This window comes from Oratosquilla oratoria, chromosome 22 (genome assembly GCF_046742065.1).
Source record: "Oratosquilla oratoria isolate Oo_2021 chromosome 22, ASM4674206v1, whole genome shotgun sequence".
Classification (NCBI taxonomy): domain Eukaryota; kingdom Metazoa; phylum Arthropoda; class Malacostraca; order Stomatopoda; family Squillidae; genus Oratosquilla; species Oratosquilla oratoria.
This window is the reverse complement of record NC_134798.1, coordinates 58,867,748-58,886,366: the sequence shown is the minus strand read 5'-3', so window position 1 is coordinate 58,886,366 and position 18,619 is coordinate 58,867,748. Positions and strand designations below refer to the sequence as shown.

The following is an 18,619-nucleotide window of genomic DNA, read 5'->3' as shown; positions in this document are numbered from 1 at the left end:
AAATATGTAATACAATTTATTTAATATTTTATTTACTTATATTTTTCTTCATTTACACGACTTACTCTCATTATTCTTGAGAATAATAGAGCTACATTACCTAATTACTTCCCAACAAAATTTTGCATAGTTGTTTCTTTGTTTCGATTGCAACATAATCACTGTAAGAAAAATAACTAATACTTACAGGATATATAAGACGTCAAATACCTTTATTATATGTATGCAGCATATGTACAATATCTAATTATTTTAAGGTATGAATTCTATGTAAAATTTATGGAAAAAATTATATATTTTTTCATTTTTCTTTAAAGTATTTGTCTCTGCATATTCAGGATTCTTACACAATCATTCACCCAATGATATAATTCCAAGCAGGGCGAGATATAAGGTAATCTAATAATGGTGTTATACCAATTATATTCAATGTGATCATCACATACTTGTTTGCTAACTCGTGTGTTTGAGCTTGAATAACATTATATATTAAGTTCCAATGTATAGTGAATTAACTCTGTCGCTGCATAAACAGCATTACAGGATGTCGGTACCGGCACGTGAATTTCTGTAATATTTATATTACCCATGTCATCCAGGTGTTGACGGACACTTCGTTTGTGAAAGCATATTTTACTTTTGAAACTCCCACAGGTACACGAAACAGTTGCAGTTGCAAACATGTTGTGTAATCTTTAGTCTTTACTCAGCAGTCTTCATGTGTTGACATTCCCTCATTTATACCGGGTTGGCATTCAGAAGTCCTTTCTGTGAGCTGTATATTCCTATATATTACAAGTTAAAATCAACAGCACTGTTACGTAAGGCATTGTCAGTGACATTTTGTGAACTTTTGTAGTCCCTTGCAGTGACAGTAACCCTGAAATTTTGAAATTGGTAATATTAAATGTGTTTTTCTGTATCATGTATGCCCTCAGTCCTCATTATTTTATAAGAAAAATATTTAATATTGTGCCATAATCATATATAATTTCTTTTGATGGTTTGTTACAACTTAGATGAAATAAGGGGGTTTTTCTCGATAATATTTTCTTGGCAAATTATTAGTGCCTTTGAAAATTAAGAAATTTCCTCATGATATTGTGATGTCATACCTGTTTCATAGCATAATGAATCTGATACTTAGATTATAGACATTAATTGATGTTCAAATCAAAACATATATAACTGGACAGATGATAAACAAACTCCACTGTTTAACCTCTCTTCTTCAGATTCAAATAAATTCTGGAATTTTTTTTATAGAAACTGAGAGTGTGTACGCAATAATAAATCCTGAGGTGCCACTATGTAGATACAGTCACAATGTTTGACTACTATGACATTCTGTAATGAGTGATAAATGGCTGTGCATTTCACTATTTTCAGGGATCTTCAGAAATCCACTCCTATAAGCACATATTTTAATCAAAATATGACTATCACCCTGGTGGAATTGACTGGGATAGTTTACAAAACCATTTCTAAAAGGGATTTGGTGGTTTAAAGATATTATCTCATCTTTTGCATTCTGACCTTTAAAGGTGAAACCACACTCACCTGAATATCAGAAAGAAGTTACTCAGATGATGTTAGTCATAAAGATGCATAGCATTCCCAAATGGGTAGTTCTGCTAGTTTGTAGCCATAGTATCCTGTAGAATTTGCATGTCGTATATGCAGAGAAGTAAAAATTTAGACAAGGACAGGCTTTGCCAAAGTCTGAGAATTTCACTTTGATCTGTGGCAAAAAACTGGTACACTAATAAGTTTGCTGATTGAACATGACATAATGTTTACATAGCAGTAGCGATATTGCTTTAATTTACCCATTATTTAAGTCTTTGTATTTATTTACTTGTACAAGTTCCGTATGAAAATCTTTATCTGATAAGTAACTGAGTAAAGTATATAATTCTTGTATTTCAGATATAGTGGATGTATTGCATAATTGCCAGTTTTAGTTTTTGAAAAAGTAGCAATGGAGAGCGGAGACATTGCCAAAGAAGCTGTGCTAGTAAGGTCAGAACCCCCACCAGAAGGAACACCCACAGTCAAAGGTAAGGACCACAGAGTTGTTTTGGGACTAAATTTTATATTTGTATGTCATTTTTAACCCTAGCCTATGCCTCATGTTGCTAGATATTGATAAATTTTTAATGTGGAAGGTCATTGGGGACCCATTAATCCCTTTAATAGTCAAAAGAGTTAATGATGATTAAAGAATCCTTTATATATTGTTAATCTTTCTAAACACTAAGTGCCATTTACTTTCTCACTAAAATAGCTGGTGTTATATTTTGTTTATGCAATGACACATTTCTTGTATTGCTTCCTGGAGTAGCGTTTGGGACACACATTGTAATAAACATATCTTTTATTCCTTGGTATATTTTTATTTACTATGGAATTAGTTTAATGAATTATCAGGACACCCATGACAGGTATTAAAAGAGATGGCCCTGCAAAATGGACATCATAGAGTAATCTCTGCTGCCCGTTTTCAAAACTTGTCAACGTCTTTGGATCCATGCGAAAGTGCAGTCCCAGAGGACTAGCACTTAGTACTTGGAGTGGCCCTGAGATATCTCTGTCAATGTCAACTGTATTTCCTCCACCTTTAGATACGAGAACTGACAAAGGAAGACTTGGCCCTTTCTGTTGCTAGTGCTGTTGCCACAACAAGGTAGTGACATAGAAACAGTCCCACATAGGTACAATGCAGGTATCAGTCAAGTTTCTTTCCATATAGGGGGGCTGAGGGACCTTTGCTAGCTGCTTTGGAGCTGAAGGTATCCGGTAACTGGCAATTGATAACAATTGTTGTCTTGAGTTTCGCTGACTGGAAGCCTGCAGCCCCACAATGGCTGACAACATTTCTCAGGCCTTCCCACAGATCTATCCGGCAAGGAACTTTGTCGATGTTGTAGTAATGTGGGACTTTCTGTGTCATGGTCTAAATGTAATAGAAAGGGAGCAGTCACCAGTTACAACCTTTGCATGATTAACCACTTCAGTATGATGATGCCTACATAGGCATCAATAAGGCATGAGTGGGTACACGAGGATGCCAGAATCGGTGTCTTGATTATACATATATTTTTTTTGTAGTTGTACATGAGTTACCCTTGGATTCTGTGAACTGGTTTGATCACATTTTCTGTGTTTATTATTTCTCAGAGTAAAAGAGAACAAGTAATACAGCAGTGACTTTATATTTTATAATGCGAGTAATGTGATGTAAATTACATATGGCAGCTGATACTGAGTCGTACTGAAGTGGTTAAAGGGTATAAGAAATAGAATTGAACTTGGGTCCAGTCCAGACTGAGTATGAGATGTGCAGCTCCACTGTCAGTCTTGCAGGATCACCACAACCAGACACCTGTCATTGGATCCTCAAGTTGAACAGTTAATTAATTAACCATCTTTCAGGTTACGACTTCAATGATGGGGTGGATTATTCCAAACTCTTGGAGTCTTTCAAGCATTCCGGTTTCCAAGCTTCAAGTTTTGGAATGGCTGTAGAAGAAATCCGAAAGATGGTAATATTTGAACCCAATTATGTTAAGATCTTAGGGAGTGTTTCATTGACAGTAACGAGGACTTCAGTCCCTTTGTGCCAAAGAGCTGAATTCTTAGAGGTAGTCAAGGAAAAGTATAAGCAAGTGAGGAAAAAAGAAAAAAAGGAGGGATAAAATTTAAAGGTGATCAGCATTCTCTTCTGAGTTTAAAATCACTAAAAAAAAAAAAATATATGACTGGTTAGGGGTGTCACTGAAGTCTTTAGATTATTGTACATACATATACCAAGTGGTTTTTCCCCCTTACAACGGAGTTAGACAAAAACAAAGGCATAAAATCCACTCCCACCTATTCAATCCCCAACATATTCTACCCCCGTTCACCCCCCTCCCTCCCTCTTTTCATGGCTCCTGGATGATGGGTCATCCCTGCATCTCACCCACTCTCCTGGGTCAGAATCAATGTAGCAAGACACAGCACATCCACAGCAAGGCCAGTGGATTATTAACAGCATAAAACTACATTTAGTTTATTAACTACCCTAGAATTATACAGTCAATATATCATAGGTGGAGAAAGCTAGGAATAGTGAGACTTGATGAAAGATCTCTATTTTATGCCATTTTTCACCCTCTGGGACTGACAACAAACATGAGGTAATCCTGTGTGAGGGGTACCAAGGAGTCATCTCCCAGCCGCCCATCTTCAAACCGTCAATTTCCTCATTTCCATATAGAGATATTAAAACAACAGGGCAGGACTCGCAGTAATGGATTTGAACTGGACAAATTTAGATTTAAGAAGGAAATAGGCAATAATTGGTTTACTAATAGGATGGTCAGCAAATGGAATAGACTTAGTAACCATGTAGTAAGTGCTGAAACTATCATTTATTGAGCAAGGAAGGGAGAATGCAGGAGATAAGAGGGAGTGGAGAATGGCTGTATATAGATGATACTGTGATGTAAGGAAGGGAGGGGGTTGGGGAGGGGTTGTGTGTGAATGATAATTCAATGCAGCCCAGAGATTTCTCTCCTTCATTTTTTCTACATAAGAGGACATAGAGGGGTGGTTGCCAATTAAGTGAAGTGGCCTTGCAGTGGATGTCCTGTGTCTTGCTGCATTGCTTCTGACCCAGGGCAGCAGGCGGGATGTAGGGATGACCCATCATTCATGAGGAGCTAAGAATAGAGAGAGGAAATGGTGATCTGGGGGTGGAATGGGTGGGAATGAAAATGGTGATAGTGAATTTATGCCTTTTGACTTTGGCTACCTCATTGGTAAGTGGGAAAAAAAATCCTTCATATATAGATAAATAGGTTTACATTTATTAATTTCATTTATTTATTTATTTATTGGTTTTATTTATTTCATTTTTCCCCCTTCCAGATTCATACACGAGAACAACCAATGCCAGAAGGTTTCTGTGATGAGGAGGAAGATGAATTCATAAAAATTAGAAAGAACTGTAACATATTTTTGGGCTACACATCAAATATGTCATCATGTGGAGTTAGAGAAACCATAAGGTAACAATTAAAGAAAATAATTTTATCAGATAAAAATAACATGTTTAACTGAAAGTTTATGTGGTTTGTAACAAGATGAGGAGAGAGGGCGGAAGTGAAGCATAAAGTGAGGGAGCCCAAGATGAGAGTGAACGTAATAAGTGGTAGGAGTTTGTCAGAGAATTTTGAAAATATTAAAAGGATGTCAAGATAAGAGGGATGGAGGTGGGTGGATGAGAGTGGAGTATGTGGGGATGGGCGGGAGTAGATTTTTATGCCTTTGTTTTTTGGCTACCTCCCTTGTAAGGGGGAAAGTCTTTGGTAAATGTATATGTGTAATGGGATGTTTTTGAAGAAAATGAAAGGGTATGTAGGATGGTGGTTAGGGTAGAGAGGAGAGGGTAAAGGAAAGATATGAATAGCTGTAGTGGGTGTGCATTTTGATTTGGCCACCCCCCTTTTAAGGGGGAAAAGGCCTTTGGTATGTATGTATGTATAACAGTAAACATCTTGAAATAGAGAATAAGGCATTTGTATTTATTTCCTGGATGGTAGTTTTATAATTAGACTTCAGTGTTACTTGATTCTTTGATGGTTTCTGAGTATACGAGGTGAACTGGAAGAGTAAAGCAATTTTGTTTTCAGATTTTTGGTAGAACACAGTATGATTGATTGCATAGTCACAACTGCAGGTGGTGTGGAAGAGGATTTGATCAAGTGTTTGGCACCAACGTACCTCGGAGATTGGTATCTCAAGGGCAAAGAGCTCAGGCTTAAGGGGCAGAATCGTATCGGAAATTTAATCGTACCAAATGACAACTACTGCAAATTTGAGGACTGGGTCATGCCTATCCTTGACAAAATGCTCGAGGAACAAAAGACAGAGGTAAGATATGACTCGTAATGGGTCATTTAGCATTTATTCTTAGGGGACAAATGGTTCATGAAAGTATTTTACAATATCATTGAATGAATGTTAAATACAGGCAGGTTCATGATATGATCCTCTTATTTTGTGTAAATAGGAAAATATATTGAGACAAAATACTGTTATTCTTAACTTTAAAGTGTTTGTAAAACTGTAGAAATTAGATTGTGTTTCATCAGTGTCCTCATGTATAGTTTATCTTTGTAACTTGCCTTCTTATATAGTAAAGTACCTAATAGAACAATGTTTACAAATATTAACCACTTCGGTATGAGTCAAATTCTTGCACACAGCATTGGCTGCCATATGTACCATTCATCACACTACTTGCATTATAAAGTCACTGCTGGATTACTTGTTACACAGGATCCAGTGGTAACTCATGTACAACTACAAAAATAATATATTGAGATACTGACGCCAGCATCCTTGTGTATCCACTCGTGCCTCATGACGCCAACGTAGGCATCATCATACCGAAGTGGTTAATGGCATAGATTGACTACATAGATAGGATAGGAAATCCATCAGTCTTCTTTTGATACAAACATTTTCATCCTGCAATCTTTATGTGGAAATAAAATTTCAAAGAAAAATATTGGATTTGATAGAGCATTTTGTATATATCTTTAAGTTGAACCCATGTTAGTAAAATTAACATTTTCCCTCTAGGGTACTCTTTGGTCTCCGTCAAAAATGATCACTCGTTTGGGTGAGGAGATAAACGATACATCGAGCATTGCATATTGGGCAGCTAAAAATAAAATCCCCATATTCAGCCCTGCCATAACAGATGGCAGCCTGGGAGACATGATGTATTTCCACGGAATTAAGAGTCCGGGTCTAGTTATGGACATCAATTCTGGTAAGCTTAAAAGTGTTTAGTGAAAAATAATGCACACACGTTATTATTTGATAAGAGGGAGGGTAGAGGGTGGAAGGGAGTGGAGTGTATTAGGGGAAAAAAGCCTTTGGTATATGTATGTATGTATTATATATACATATATATATATGCTGCTGCTCAACATCCATGTTGTTAGGATTTTTGTCCCGTCGACACCAAGCCTTGCCACAATGCATGCTCCTCATAGTCTTGATTCTCCATCACTTTGTCCCTTGATATTTCTTTTCATCTAAGAGCCTCGTCACTATTACCTGTTCATCTTTTCTGCAGTCTTCTGAGTGGCCTCGGGCCCTCTGGGCGCCACTGCAAAATCCTGTGTACTCCTTCATCTCGAGGCTTTCTCTTTACATGGGCTTACCATCGTAGTTGTGATCTTTCAACGAGTTCAACAATAGGTCCTATCCCACTCTTCTCAAGTCTATAGCCTATATTCACCCATCACTCATCGCACACCCATCCAACCCCAATTGGTTGTCCTTTTTATTTTAGCTCCCTGTGGATAAAGGTTCATCCCTGTCCTTCACCCACTGCCCAGTCATAGGCAGTGCAGCGAGGCACAGCACAGCCTGATAGCCACATCTGGTATCCCCCCCTCCCTTTTTCATCACATGGTAAACCCCTATTCAAGAATTTACAGTGCAGAGGAGAAGAAATCCCTTCAAAGTCATTTATTCATCCTTTCACAAGAACTCCCTACTTACACCTAACTCTTGCCCTCTCATTTCCCTGCTCAACAGACATTCCTCTTGTACCCAGTCCCCCATTCAACCTGTCCATCCACTCATTCCCTGTTTTTCCTTAGAGTTTGCTCAACCCACCTTTGCCTTCCACATGTGTGTACAAGTATAGTATTAATAATGAGAGTGAACTTAGTTAATTGTCATTATTGATGATATTTGTTGCTCTGAGTTTTATTAAGTGGAAACCTGCAGCCCCATATCACCTGGGAATAACCCTGGGTTCTCCTATAGGTTTTGTAGAAAAAATATATATATATATATTGTGTATGTTGTATTAGGCCAGTTGTTGTGATGCATGAGATGGAATGGACGGGGGGATGGGGGATGAGGTAGTGTGTGTGAGCAAAATTTGACACAGCCTGAAGGGATTTCTCCCTGTCCTCTCCTTTATATGGGGGGACAGAGAGGGTGGGTCGCCGATTTAATGAAGCGGCCTTGCTGTGGATGTGCTGTGTCTTGCGACACTGCTTCTGACCCAGGGCAGTGGACAGGGTGCATGGATGACCCGTCATCTAGGAGGTGCTAAGATGGGAGGGAGGGTGGAGGGGTGTGGAGTGTTTTTAGGGATGGAATGGGTGGGTATGATTTTATGCCTTTTCCTTTTTGGCTACCTTCCTAGTAAGGGGGAAATAGCCTTGGTATATGTATGTATGTATGTATTAGGCCAGACTTTTTTTTATTATGGGCCTGCTGACATTGGACCCCCCTTCCCCCAATTATTTATTTATTTTTATTTATTTTTCTTTCTGCTGAACTGCCACTAGAGCTGGTATTTAAAAAAAAAACATTGTGGGCCTACTGTTTGTACAAAACATACATCAGCTTGTGTGTTCATTAGCCAGGCCAGTGAGAAGGTATAAATGAAACAAAACTAAAAGAAAAAAATATTATTTCCTTTGACCTGACAACATGGGCTAATAAAAGCTTTATATAAATAAATGTGTTTGGGGCAATTTATTTTATTTAAAAAAAAAAAAAAAAAAAATAGATAAATAAAATAAAATAAGAATAGGGCCTTTATGTGGAATAGTTTATCTATCATCTGCTTATAATGGGGTGGAGGAGGATGGGAACATTCTCTGGTTGTCAATTCTCCTTTTATGAAAGTCTGAATAAATACCATTCAAGTTGCTAAAAATATCTTGGTCCTAGTCCAGAAACCAAACATCAGCCCCTTGAGGCTGCACCTTCTGATGGAGGGCATCAATGAGTTGTGATGATGGACAATACAATACATCCATTTTGCAGGTACCCGTTATTGGTCCCATTACTATTATTACTAAATTGTAGTTGATCCCATTGAAATTGATGTTAACTATATTCATTTTCTTTTTCCCTACAGATTTAAGGAGACTTAATCAGTTTGCCAAGAAATCCGTAAATACTGGGATGATTATTGTTGGTGGTGGATTATGTAAACATCATATCTGCAATGCAAATTTGATGGTAAATATATGTTCCTCAGTTTTGTAGCATGATGATTAATTCACTATGTTTAAGGGGACCAGACATCGATCCCTTTGTATTTGTACGGGATTATAAGACTACATGCCCTTAATCCTCTATCACACGTACATGACTCAAGTGAGTTCATTTGATTAGAAACAACTTAGGTTACAATCTTTCATTTTTTGAATCTCTTAATGTCAGATCACCTTTGTGTCATATATTGAGAAGCTGAATGATGAACTAAGAGAAGTTAAACCTGTATGAGTATTAGATATATTGTTGAATTGTCCACAGGGAAGTCTAGAATACTCTAAGCCAGTGGTTCTTAACCTTGTTGGAGCTACTGAACCCCACAAGTTTCATACATGGATTCATCGCACCCTTCGTAGTTGGAAATTATTATTATTATTATTATTATTATTATTTTTTTTTTTTTTTTTTTTCCAAATTCAAAACATAGGAACTATACTGTATTAGTGCACAAATTGTACCATGGATCATTTGCACACAAAATCACTGTGTTTAAAGAACAAAACCAGCACAACATGAATTTCACATAAAACAAAAACATAATGAATATTTATTGCAAATCAATGTGAACCCAAGGGTGAACCAAACTGCTGAACCCCGGAAACTGACTCACCGAACCCCTGGGGTTCGATTGAACCCAACTAAAGAAACACTGCTCTAAGCGAAGTTGTCTTCCAGCCTTTGAAATTCACAATATTTGACGAGAATCATGAATGTGTGACAGGGGGCCATAATGCTTTCAAATGTTAGCTTGAGCAGGAGTCTCACTGTGATCCATCAAGCTTTCTGCCACAGGACACCAGTGCCAAAGTTCACTGAGTTACCATAGTCCTCCACTCATTACGTGCAACTATGGAATTTAAAGTCTTAAATGTATTTTCTTCAATGGACTTCTTTTTTTCTGATGGGGTGAATTTTGCAACAAGGGAGGGAGGAGATTGGAGTATGTTGGGGATGGAATGGGTGGGATGGTTTTTGTGCCTTTGTTTTTTTTTTGCTATCACCCTTGTAAGGGGGAAAAAGCCTTTGGTATATGTATGTTAACCAGTCATCATTGTCATCACTGATGGCATTTATGTGCAATCAGTACTTTAACCTCATGAGTACGATGATGCCTATGTATTTACCTAGTTGTATTATACGTGAAAGGGAGCTATGCTCGTGGTGACCCGTCTTTGTATCTCTCAACATCAAGTTTTTTCTTAAAATCTTGTATAGTGTTTGCACACACTGTTTCGTTGTCTAATTTATTCCATGTATCTATCACTCTGTGTGGGAAGCTGTTCCTTTTTAAATTTCTTCTGTAACTATCTTTTTTTAGTTTCTTTTCGTGTCCTCTCATTTTACCCTTATCCCATATTAACAAGTCATCCCTATCTAAAACTTCCATTCCTTTCATTATTCTGGAGATAGTCAGCAGGTCACCTCTTTCTCTTCTCTGTTCCAAAGTTGGTAGTTCTAATTTGGACAGTCTTTCCTCATATGTTAGTTCGGAAAGAGTTGGTGCTAGTTTGGTTGTTGCTCTTTGTAATCTTTCTAGTTTTTTAATGTTCTTTTTGGTACTGGGTATACATCATGATTTGTGAGTGGGATATACAAGGATGCTGGCATCAACTTCCTGATTATATTTATTTTGTAGCTGTAGCTAAGTGATCCCCGTATTCTGTGAACAGACTTGATCACATTTTCTGTGATGTTACATATATTCAGGGTGAAAGAGAATGAATATAACAGCAGTAACTTTATATTTTATAATGCGTATATTGTGATGCAGCATTGTACATTGGGTAACCTGATGTGCATGCGGATATTTGACTCGTATTGAAGAGGTTAAGGACTTTAGTGGCATGCCTGTGGATCAAACAGAATCTCGCATCATTCTTTTATTTTTGGAGATAAGTCTCCTTTCATAGAAGGATTCTGAGCCCTTGGGCTGCACTTCCTGATGAAGTTGAGTGGTTAGACAGGATTTGAAAATGGGCTACACTTTAGTCCATCTTGTTGGACCACCACTTTTAGGTAACTGTACCTTGATGAAAAAGAAGCTGTAGTTCCATGCAGTCATTTTTTATTTTATAATCTTTTTACAGAGAAATGGTGCCAACTATTCTGTGTTCTTAAACACTGCAAGTGAATGGGATGGAAGCGATAGCGGAGCTCGTCCAGACGAAGCTGTATCGTGGGGTAAAATCAAGATTGAGGCTACACCAGTGAAGGTAAGCTTAAATCATTGATGATTAATTATACAGTGAGACCTCTCATTAACGGACGTTAATTAGCTGCGTTTGCGGTGTTTTTGTTATGTTCTCTGTGTTTAGGAGTGGTTTTTGGGTGGCATAGTGATTGCATGCACTCAACAACAGCACCAAAAACACTGAAAACACAGCTAATTAACATCTGTTCATGAGAGGTCTCACTGTACTATGGTTGAATGATTGCTGATGACAAAATACATAAGAACACATTTGTCACGGGTGCCACCCCTCACTGTAAATCTTAGCCTACTTTCTCCTCAAGCGATACAATATAATCTTTTTTATGTCTTGCAGGTGTATGGAGAAGCTTCCTTCGTCTTTCCCTTGCTGGTTGGAGAAACCTTTGCTCGACACCATCACTTAAATAAAAAGCAATAAAAAACAAAAATTGCTTTGAAGTTCCTCAACAAATTTGTCTTTATTCATTCAAGTTATACACATACGGGATGCCAAAGTCTCGATTACTACTACATTTGTAAACTTTTTACCACAGTCGACTACCCTGTTATTGCACTTTATCTCAGTCAGAACCACTTATACTTTGTGGATTTACTGTACACATGGTTGTATGATTTCATGTGTTGTGTGTGTGCAGAGGAGCAAAAGATGAGTGTGTGAGTGTGTGAAGAGATAATGTGATGCAAAGGAATTTCTTTTTTGTTTTACTTCTGCTCCCAGGTAGGCCTTCAGCCTGTCAGGCGGGCCAGCACACTTCTCCAGATTGTCCTCTCAGATCTTTCTTCTTCTTCCCTCAAATCCTCCATTTTTCCTAATCCATTTGCCTCAAGGATTTCTCCAACTCCATCTTTCCATCTTTTCTTCGGTCTACCTCTAGATCTTCTACCTTCTGGTCTCTAGTTCCATCTTTTCTTTTTTGTCTGCTGTGTATGGATGATGCTGTGATGCATGAGGAGTGGGTGGGAGATGGGGGTTGAAGTATGTACGAGAAAAAATTTGACCCAGCCTGAAGGGATTTCTCCCCATCTTTTCTGCATGAGGGGATGGAGAGAGGGGGTCGCCGAATTTATGAAGCGGCCTTGCTGTGGATGTGCTGTGTCTTGCAACACTGCTTCTGACCCAGGGCAGTGGACAGGATGCAGGGATGACCTGTCATCCAGGAGGTGCCAAGATAAGAGGGAGGGTGGAGGGGAGTGGAGTATGTAGGGGATGGAATGGGTGGGAGTGGTTTCTATGCCTTTTTCTTTTTTGGCCACCCCCCCTTGTCAGGGGGAAAAAGCCTTTGGTATATGTATGTATGTATATTTCATGAGTGGGTGAGGGTGGGGTAGTGTGGGAGGCTAAGCAAGTAATAAAGCAGTGGGGATAAATCAGCTTTGGCTGTTGAGCCCAGTGTCATGAGAAATATACATTTGGAAATGGATGCTAAGAGGAGATTGTATGTGGGAGCGATTGTGCTGACAGCACTGATGGGGCAGAACCATGGAACAAAAGAGAGGAGTTTGAATGTGTTTGAGATGAAATGCCTGAGAAGTATGGTAGGGGTTACTAGGCTGGATAGAGTGCAAAATGAGGAGGTGAGGAGGAGATAGGGTTGATGAAAGAGTATTGGGGTGGTTTGGACACATGGAAAGAATGAGTGAAGAAAGATTAGTAGAAGAGGGGTGGAAGGAATGAACATGAGGGGGGAGACCAAGGATGAGATGGATGGATGGAGTAAAAGGGGCTTTGGGAAAGAGTGGAATGTCTGTTGAACATAAGAACATAAGAAATAAAGGAGACTGCAAAAGACCATAAGGCCTACACTAGGCAGCTCCGTATCCATCACCACCTGTCATCCCCATCCATAAAGTTGTCTAATCGTTTTTTAAAACAACTGATAGTTTCAGCGCTTACTACATGGTTACTAAGTTTATTCCATTCATCGACCACCCTATTAGTAAACCAATTCTTGCCTATTTCCTTCTTAAATCTAAATTTGTCCAGTTTGTACCCATTACTGCGAGTCCTGCCCTGTTGTTTTATTATGATGACCTTGTTTGCATCACCCTTGTTATAGCCTTTGATCCACTTGAACACTTCTATTAGATCACCCCGCACTCTGCGTCTTTCCAGAGAGTGTAAGTTTAGGTGCCTAAGCCTCTCTTCGTAAGGCAAATTTCCGAGTCCTTGTATCATTTTGGTCATTCTTCTCTGTACTAATTCTAATGAATTTACGTCCATTCTGTAGGACGGAGACCAAAACTGTACCGCATAGTCAAGGATGGGTCTAACTATCGGTAGGTAGAGTTTAATAATTACCTCTGCACTTCTATTCGTTACCGTCCTAGCAATGAAGCCTAATGCTCTGTTAGCTTTATTTCTGGCGCTAATACACTGCTTCCTGGTTTTAAGGTCCGGACTCACCAGAACTCCCAAGTCCCTCTCGCACTCAGATTTTTCTAAAAACGTGTTATCTAAGTTGTATCTATTTTCGGGGTTGTGTAGCCCTACGTTTAACACGCTACACTTAGAGATATTGAAGTTCATTTGCCACTTCACCGACCATGTTAACAGCTTATTAAGGTCATCCTGCAGAATCTGGGCGTCGTCTCCTGACCTAATTAGGCGTCCTATTTTAGTGTCGTCCGCAAACTTACTAACATCACTATTTAACCCTTCGTCCAAGTCGTTTATATACATAATGAACAACAAGGGACCCAAAACCGAGCCCTGGGGAACCCCGCTAGTAACATTGCCCCACCTAGATTTTATTCCATTTATGGTGACCCGTTGCTTTCTGTTACTAATCCAAGCTCTAATCCATTCTAACACTTTTCCTCCTATGCCATGGGCTTTGATTTTATTTAGTAGCCTCTGGTGTGGCACTTTGTCGAACGCTTTGCTAAAGTCAAGGTAAATAACATCGTAATTTTCATTGTTGTCTGCCGCCTTATATACCTTAGTGTAAAAGGATAGAAGATTAGTCACACATGACTTACCCTTGGAGAAACCATGCTGTGAAACATGGAAGAATGGAAGGACGGGAGAGGACAAGATAGGGGTGAATGGAGAATGCTTGTGTATGGATGATGCTGTGATGCATAGAAAGGAAGGATGGCAGATAGGGGGCGAGGGAGTATGTGTGAATAATAAATTGGTGCAGCCCAAAGGGATTTCTCCCTGTCTTCTGTTTTTCTGCATGAGGGGATGGAGAGGGGTGGTTCACCAATTAAATGAAGTGGCCTTGCTGTGGATGTGCTGTGTCTTGGTACATTGCTTCAACTGACCCAGGGCAGTGGACAAGATGCAGGGATGACCCATCATCTAGGAGGAGCCACGAAAGGAGGAAGGGCCAGTGGAGTGGGTGGGGATGAAATGATGGCTATCAACTTTAGCAAACCTCCATTGTAAGGGGGAAAAAGCCCTTGGTATATTATGTTTGTAATAGTATCAAAAGTATTAATAATAATTGTTATTTTACACTTCACCGACAAGTCCTTGGGTCTTCTCAAGGAAAAAACCTTGGACTCTTTTGTACTAGTGTAGGGGTGTTTATAAATCATACGTATACCAAAGGGTTTTTCCATCTTACAAGGGAGGTAGCCAAAAAACAAAGGCATAAAAACCATTCCCACCCATTCCATGAATACACTCCACTCCCCTCCACCCTCTATCCTCCCTCTTACCTTGGCACCTCCTGGATGACAGGTCATCCTTGCACCTTTTCCACTGCCTTGGGGGGTCAGAAGCAATGTCACAAGACACAGCACATCCCCAGCAAGGCCGCTGTGGATGTTTATAAATCACCAGCTGAAATTAGTAGGAAGGAAACCGTCACCAACTCCCAGTTCTCTTTTTGTGAAAAGAGGAGAAATACTTGAAGTTGTTAGAGAGAGAACTTGGGCCTTGTGTGGGAACCAAGTGTCAGCCTCTCAGGGCTGCACCTCTAGATGGAGAAAAGAGGATTGATGAGTTTAGAAAACGGACAGCAGGGAGATCATCTTTGCTAACCATTTTGAAGAACTTCTGCAAGCTACCTATGATTGGTCCCTTCTCAAAGTATTGATTGCATAAAAGATAGGCAGTCAGTAAGTACAGTGAGTCCTCCTTACGCAGTTATTCTTTATCCGGTAAATTCACAGTCACGGTATTTGGTAATTACTACCCTCGATTCTATGTACGGTAAGAAAAATTCACAGATATGGTATCCGCTAGATGTTTTGAAGAGGAAAGAGCGGGGAAAAGGTACGTCTACTATATCCTATTATTACATGTTATAATGGGTTTGGTATATGGTAATTTCAATTTGCGGTAAGGTTTTCATGAACGCATATGTACCGTATAACGAGGACTTACTGTACAGGAATGAGGTTCTGTTAGTTATTCTGTTTCTGCAGAACTTGATTCTGTTCAACATCACAAACTCTACCCTCCCCTCCTCAAAAAGGACTGAGACAGTGCTTCCTTCTGTAGTAGGTTTGGGTGTCATTACATGTGGCGAAGGTCGAGGGGATAGCAGTTCGAGTCCTGCTAACAGCGAAGTTGAATCAAGGGCATGGTTCATTAAATTCCACGCTACAGAGCCCTCTGTGAGGGGCACTGGCCTAGCCTTCTGATAGTGGGGAGTTTGTGACGTTAAACCATATAATCATCATCATCATTTAATGTAGTCTGCCCTTACTACTTTGGATTTTCTCATTATGGTTGTTACTGCCTATTCTATTATCGAGACGTCTGTGAGGGGCACTGTCCTAGCCTTCTGATAGGGGGGAGTTTGGGATGTTAAACCATATCATCATCATCATCATCATTTAATGTAGTCTGCCCTTACTACTTTGGATTTTCTTATTATGATTGTTACTGCCTATTCTATTATTGAGACATCTTACCTGTAGTAGGATGGAGAAGAACAGGGTATGCCTTGTTAATAGTGATTTTTTTCACACTGCTCTTACCTAAGAATTCGCATGAGCTCTATATCTACTCACGTAAAAAGTCCAAAAATACTAAAGATTCATCTCAGTTGATATCTTGTCTGCACACAATTTAGAGTATACAGATACAATATATAAAAGGCTGTGAATATCCAAACTTTTAAGCTGTGATTTAGGAAATAAATGACTACTCTAGTTACTACCAGGTGATGTAATGCAAGTTTGAGTTATATTTTTTGTTGGTCCATTATACTCATGTTTGTAGGGTATGATAGTATTGATATAATCGCAACTTGTCACCAAAATCCCTGAAATATGAAAATTGATGTGCTTCAACATATTTAAAGAAAAAGGAAAGCTTGTAAAAGACTTGTACACTTAAGAAATGCCATCTCTGATGTAAAGAATGTACATTACTTTGTAAGTACTTAACGAGAATAAATCGTTCAAACATACTTATATTGATCATTACTTAATACTTATAGCATATGATTATTGTGGTTAGTGCATACATACACAAGGTCCACATTCCCCTTTATAACAAAGTGGCTGTAAAGAATGCACATTACATTGTGGGTACTTAATTAGAGAATAAATGGTTCTAACATATACTGATCATTACTTTATACTTATAGTATATGATTATTGTGGTTAGTGCATACATACACAAAGTCCACATTCCCCTTTATAACAAAGTGGCTGTGGAGTCTGTTTGGACACCGCTCAGGCCAAGAGTACGTGCACCAAAGGCCGGAAAGTGACAACTGGGTGAAAAGGTCCAAATTTGGAGGGGCAGCACTGCCATGCCCTTGGGCCCAGGCTGCTCATGTCTACCTTGCCATGCACTGTGCCCAACTCTCTCCCTGTGGGGTAAGTTTGGGCCAAATCGGTGATCTTTGGATTTTCCTCAAGATTTTTTCGATTTTGGGTCATTTTGGTCACCTGCTCTGATTTACCAACCATCTCACTCACAGGTTGATGGCAGCCTGGGCTGTTGTGGAGTCCACTTGGATACCGTTCAGGCCAACAGTATGGGCGCTAGAGACCCAAAAGTGAAAACTGTGTGAAAATGCCCAAATTGGAGGGACACCACCGCCACGCCCTTGGGCCCAGGCGACTCACATCTACTTAACCATCCACTGTGCCTGACTCTCTCCCTGTGGGGTAAGTTTAGGCCAAATTGTTCACCTTTCAATTTTTGATTTGTTGTAATTTTTTTTTACCTGATCCAATTGGGCCAACATATCATCACCCATGGGTGGAGGACTACCAGGCCTGCCACCAATTGCACTTGGCCACCACTCAGGCCAAAGGTACAGGTGCCACAGGCGGAAATGTGAAAAATCAGAATAAAGGCTCAACTTTGGCAGGTCTACACACACACCCTTGGGTGTTTCTTACGTGTACAAAAGGATAATTATATCTTAGGTTATGAAAGGTATTTTTTTTGTATTTTCTAGTTGTAGAGTCCAGCAATAACTGAAGGAAGGACAAGAGCAGGACTGCAGAAGATAAAAAATGAAATTAGCAGTGTTGAACATCAGGGCACTTATTGGAAAAGGTGATTTGAAGATTCTATTGCATGAAAATGGATAATAAAGCCCTGATAACTAATTTAGGTGATTTATGTGTAATTTACCATCATAATAAAGATGTTAAAGTGTGTTTATGGGTCACATGCATAATTTGATGGGCAAAAAAGGAATTAAAAAGGAAGAATTAAATAGTAATGCGCCATGAAATATCTGTCATATGGATTAACCAACTTGCATATCGAGTGTTTAGAAAATGGGTTTACCCCTTTATTCTATAATAATAAATTTTTAATTTGATTATCAATAAAAGGCTTTTTCCTCCTTGTAAGGGGGGAAAAAGCCTTTGGTATATATGTATCAATAAAAGTGTTTATAATATTACAATAAAATTATGATGTTTAATTTTAGGCCAACAATGATTTACATAATTTAACGTGTTTCAAATGAAAAAGTAAACACTTTTTATTTATTGCTTAACACATTTGATCTATAAGTTTTCAACCTATATTGTATATGTATATATATATAAATATATATATATATATATAAATATATATATATATATATGTATATATATATATATGTGTGTGTGTATATATATATATATTTAAATGCCTAGAGCTATGTAATCTCATATCCATATCCGATATCCATTCGACAGATAGAACTCTGAGTAAAGACCTGCATCTGGAGTCCCCGCTGCCACCTGCCAAGCTCGAAACATTCAACGCACCCAGCGTTATAAGCCATCACCCAAGCCAAGGCCGCTCTCAAGCCTCACTCTGTTGGCATATGCCCTTTCAACCAGGCATAGCCCTTGCAGTATGGGAGGCTCGCTGGCTGAGCGGGTTAAGGCGTCGTTACTTGCGGC

General features: G+C 39.0%; 1 protein-coding gene across 2 annotated transcripts; it reads left to right on the top strand.

Annotated features, from left to right (window-relative positions):
• Positions 1-242: 242 nt before the first annotated feature.
• On the top strand, positions 243-16,672 carry Dhps (Deoxyhypusine synthase). Of its 2 annotated transcripts, none has more exons than XM_076206156.1 (9): positions 243-394; positions 1,930-2,060; positions 3,436-3,545; positions 4,915-5,054; positions 5,679-5,919; positions 6,634-6,826; positions 8,948-9,051; positions 11,175-11,300; positions 11,634-16,672. In XM_076206156.1, the coding sequence occupies exons 2-9, from the start codon at positions 1,982-1,984 to the stop codon at positions 11,715-11,717; spliced, it is 1,077 nt and encodes a 358-aa protein (XP_076062271.1). In that variant the 5' UTR covers positions 243-394; positions 1,930-1,981; the 3' UTR covers positions 11,718-16,672. The 2 variants fall into 2 exon arrangements, with proteins under 2 accessions (XP_076062271.1, XP_076062272.1); XM_076206157.1 differs by lacking the exon at positions 243-394 and adding an exon at positions 516-654.
• The last annotated feature ends 1,947 nt before the right edge of the window (positions 16,673-18,619 follow it).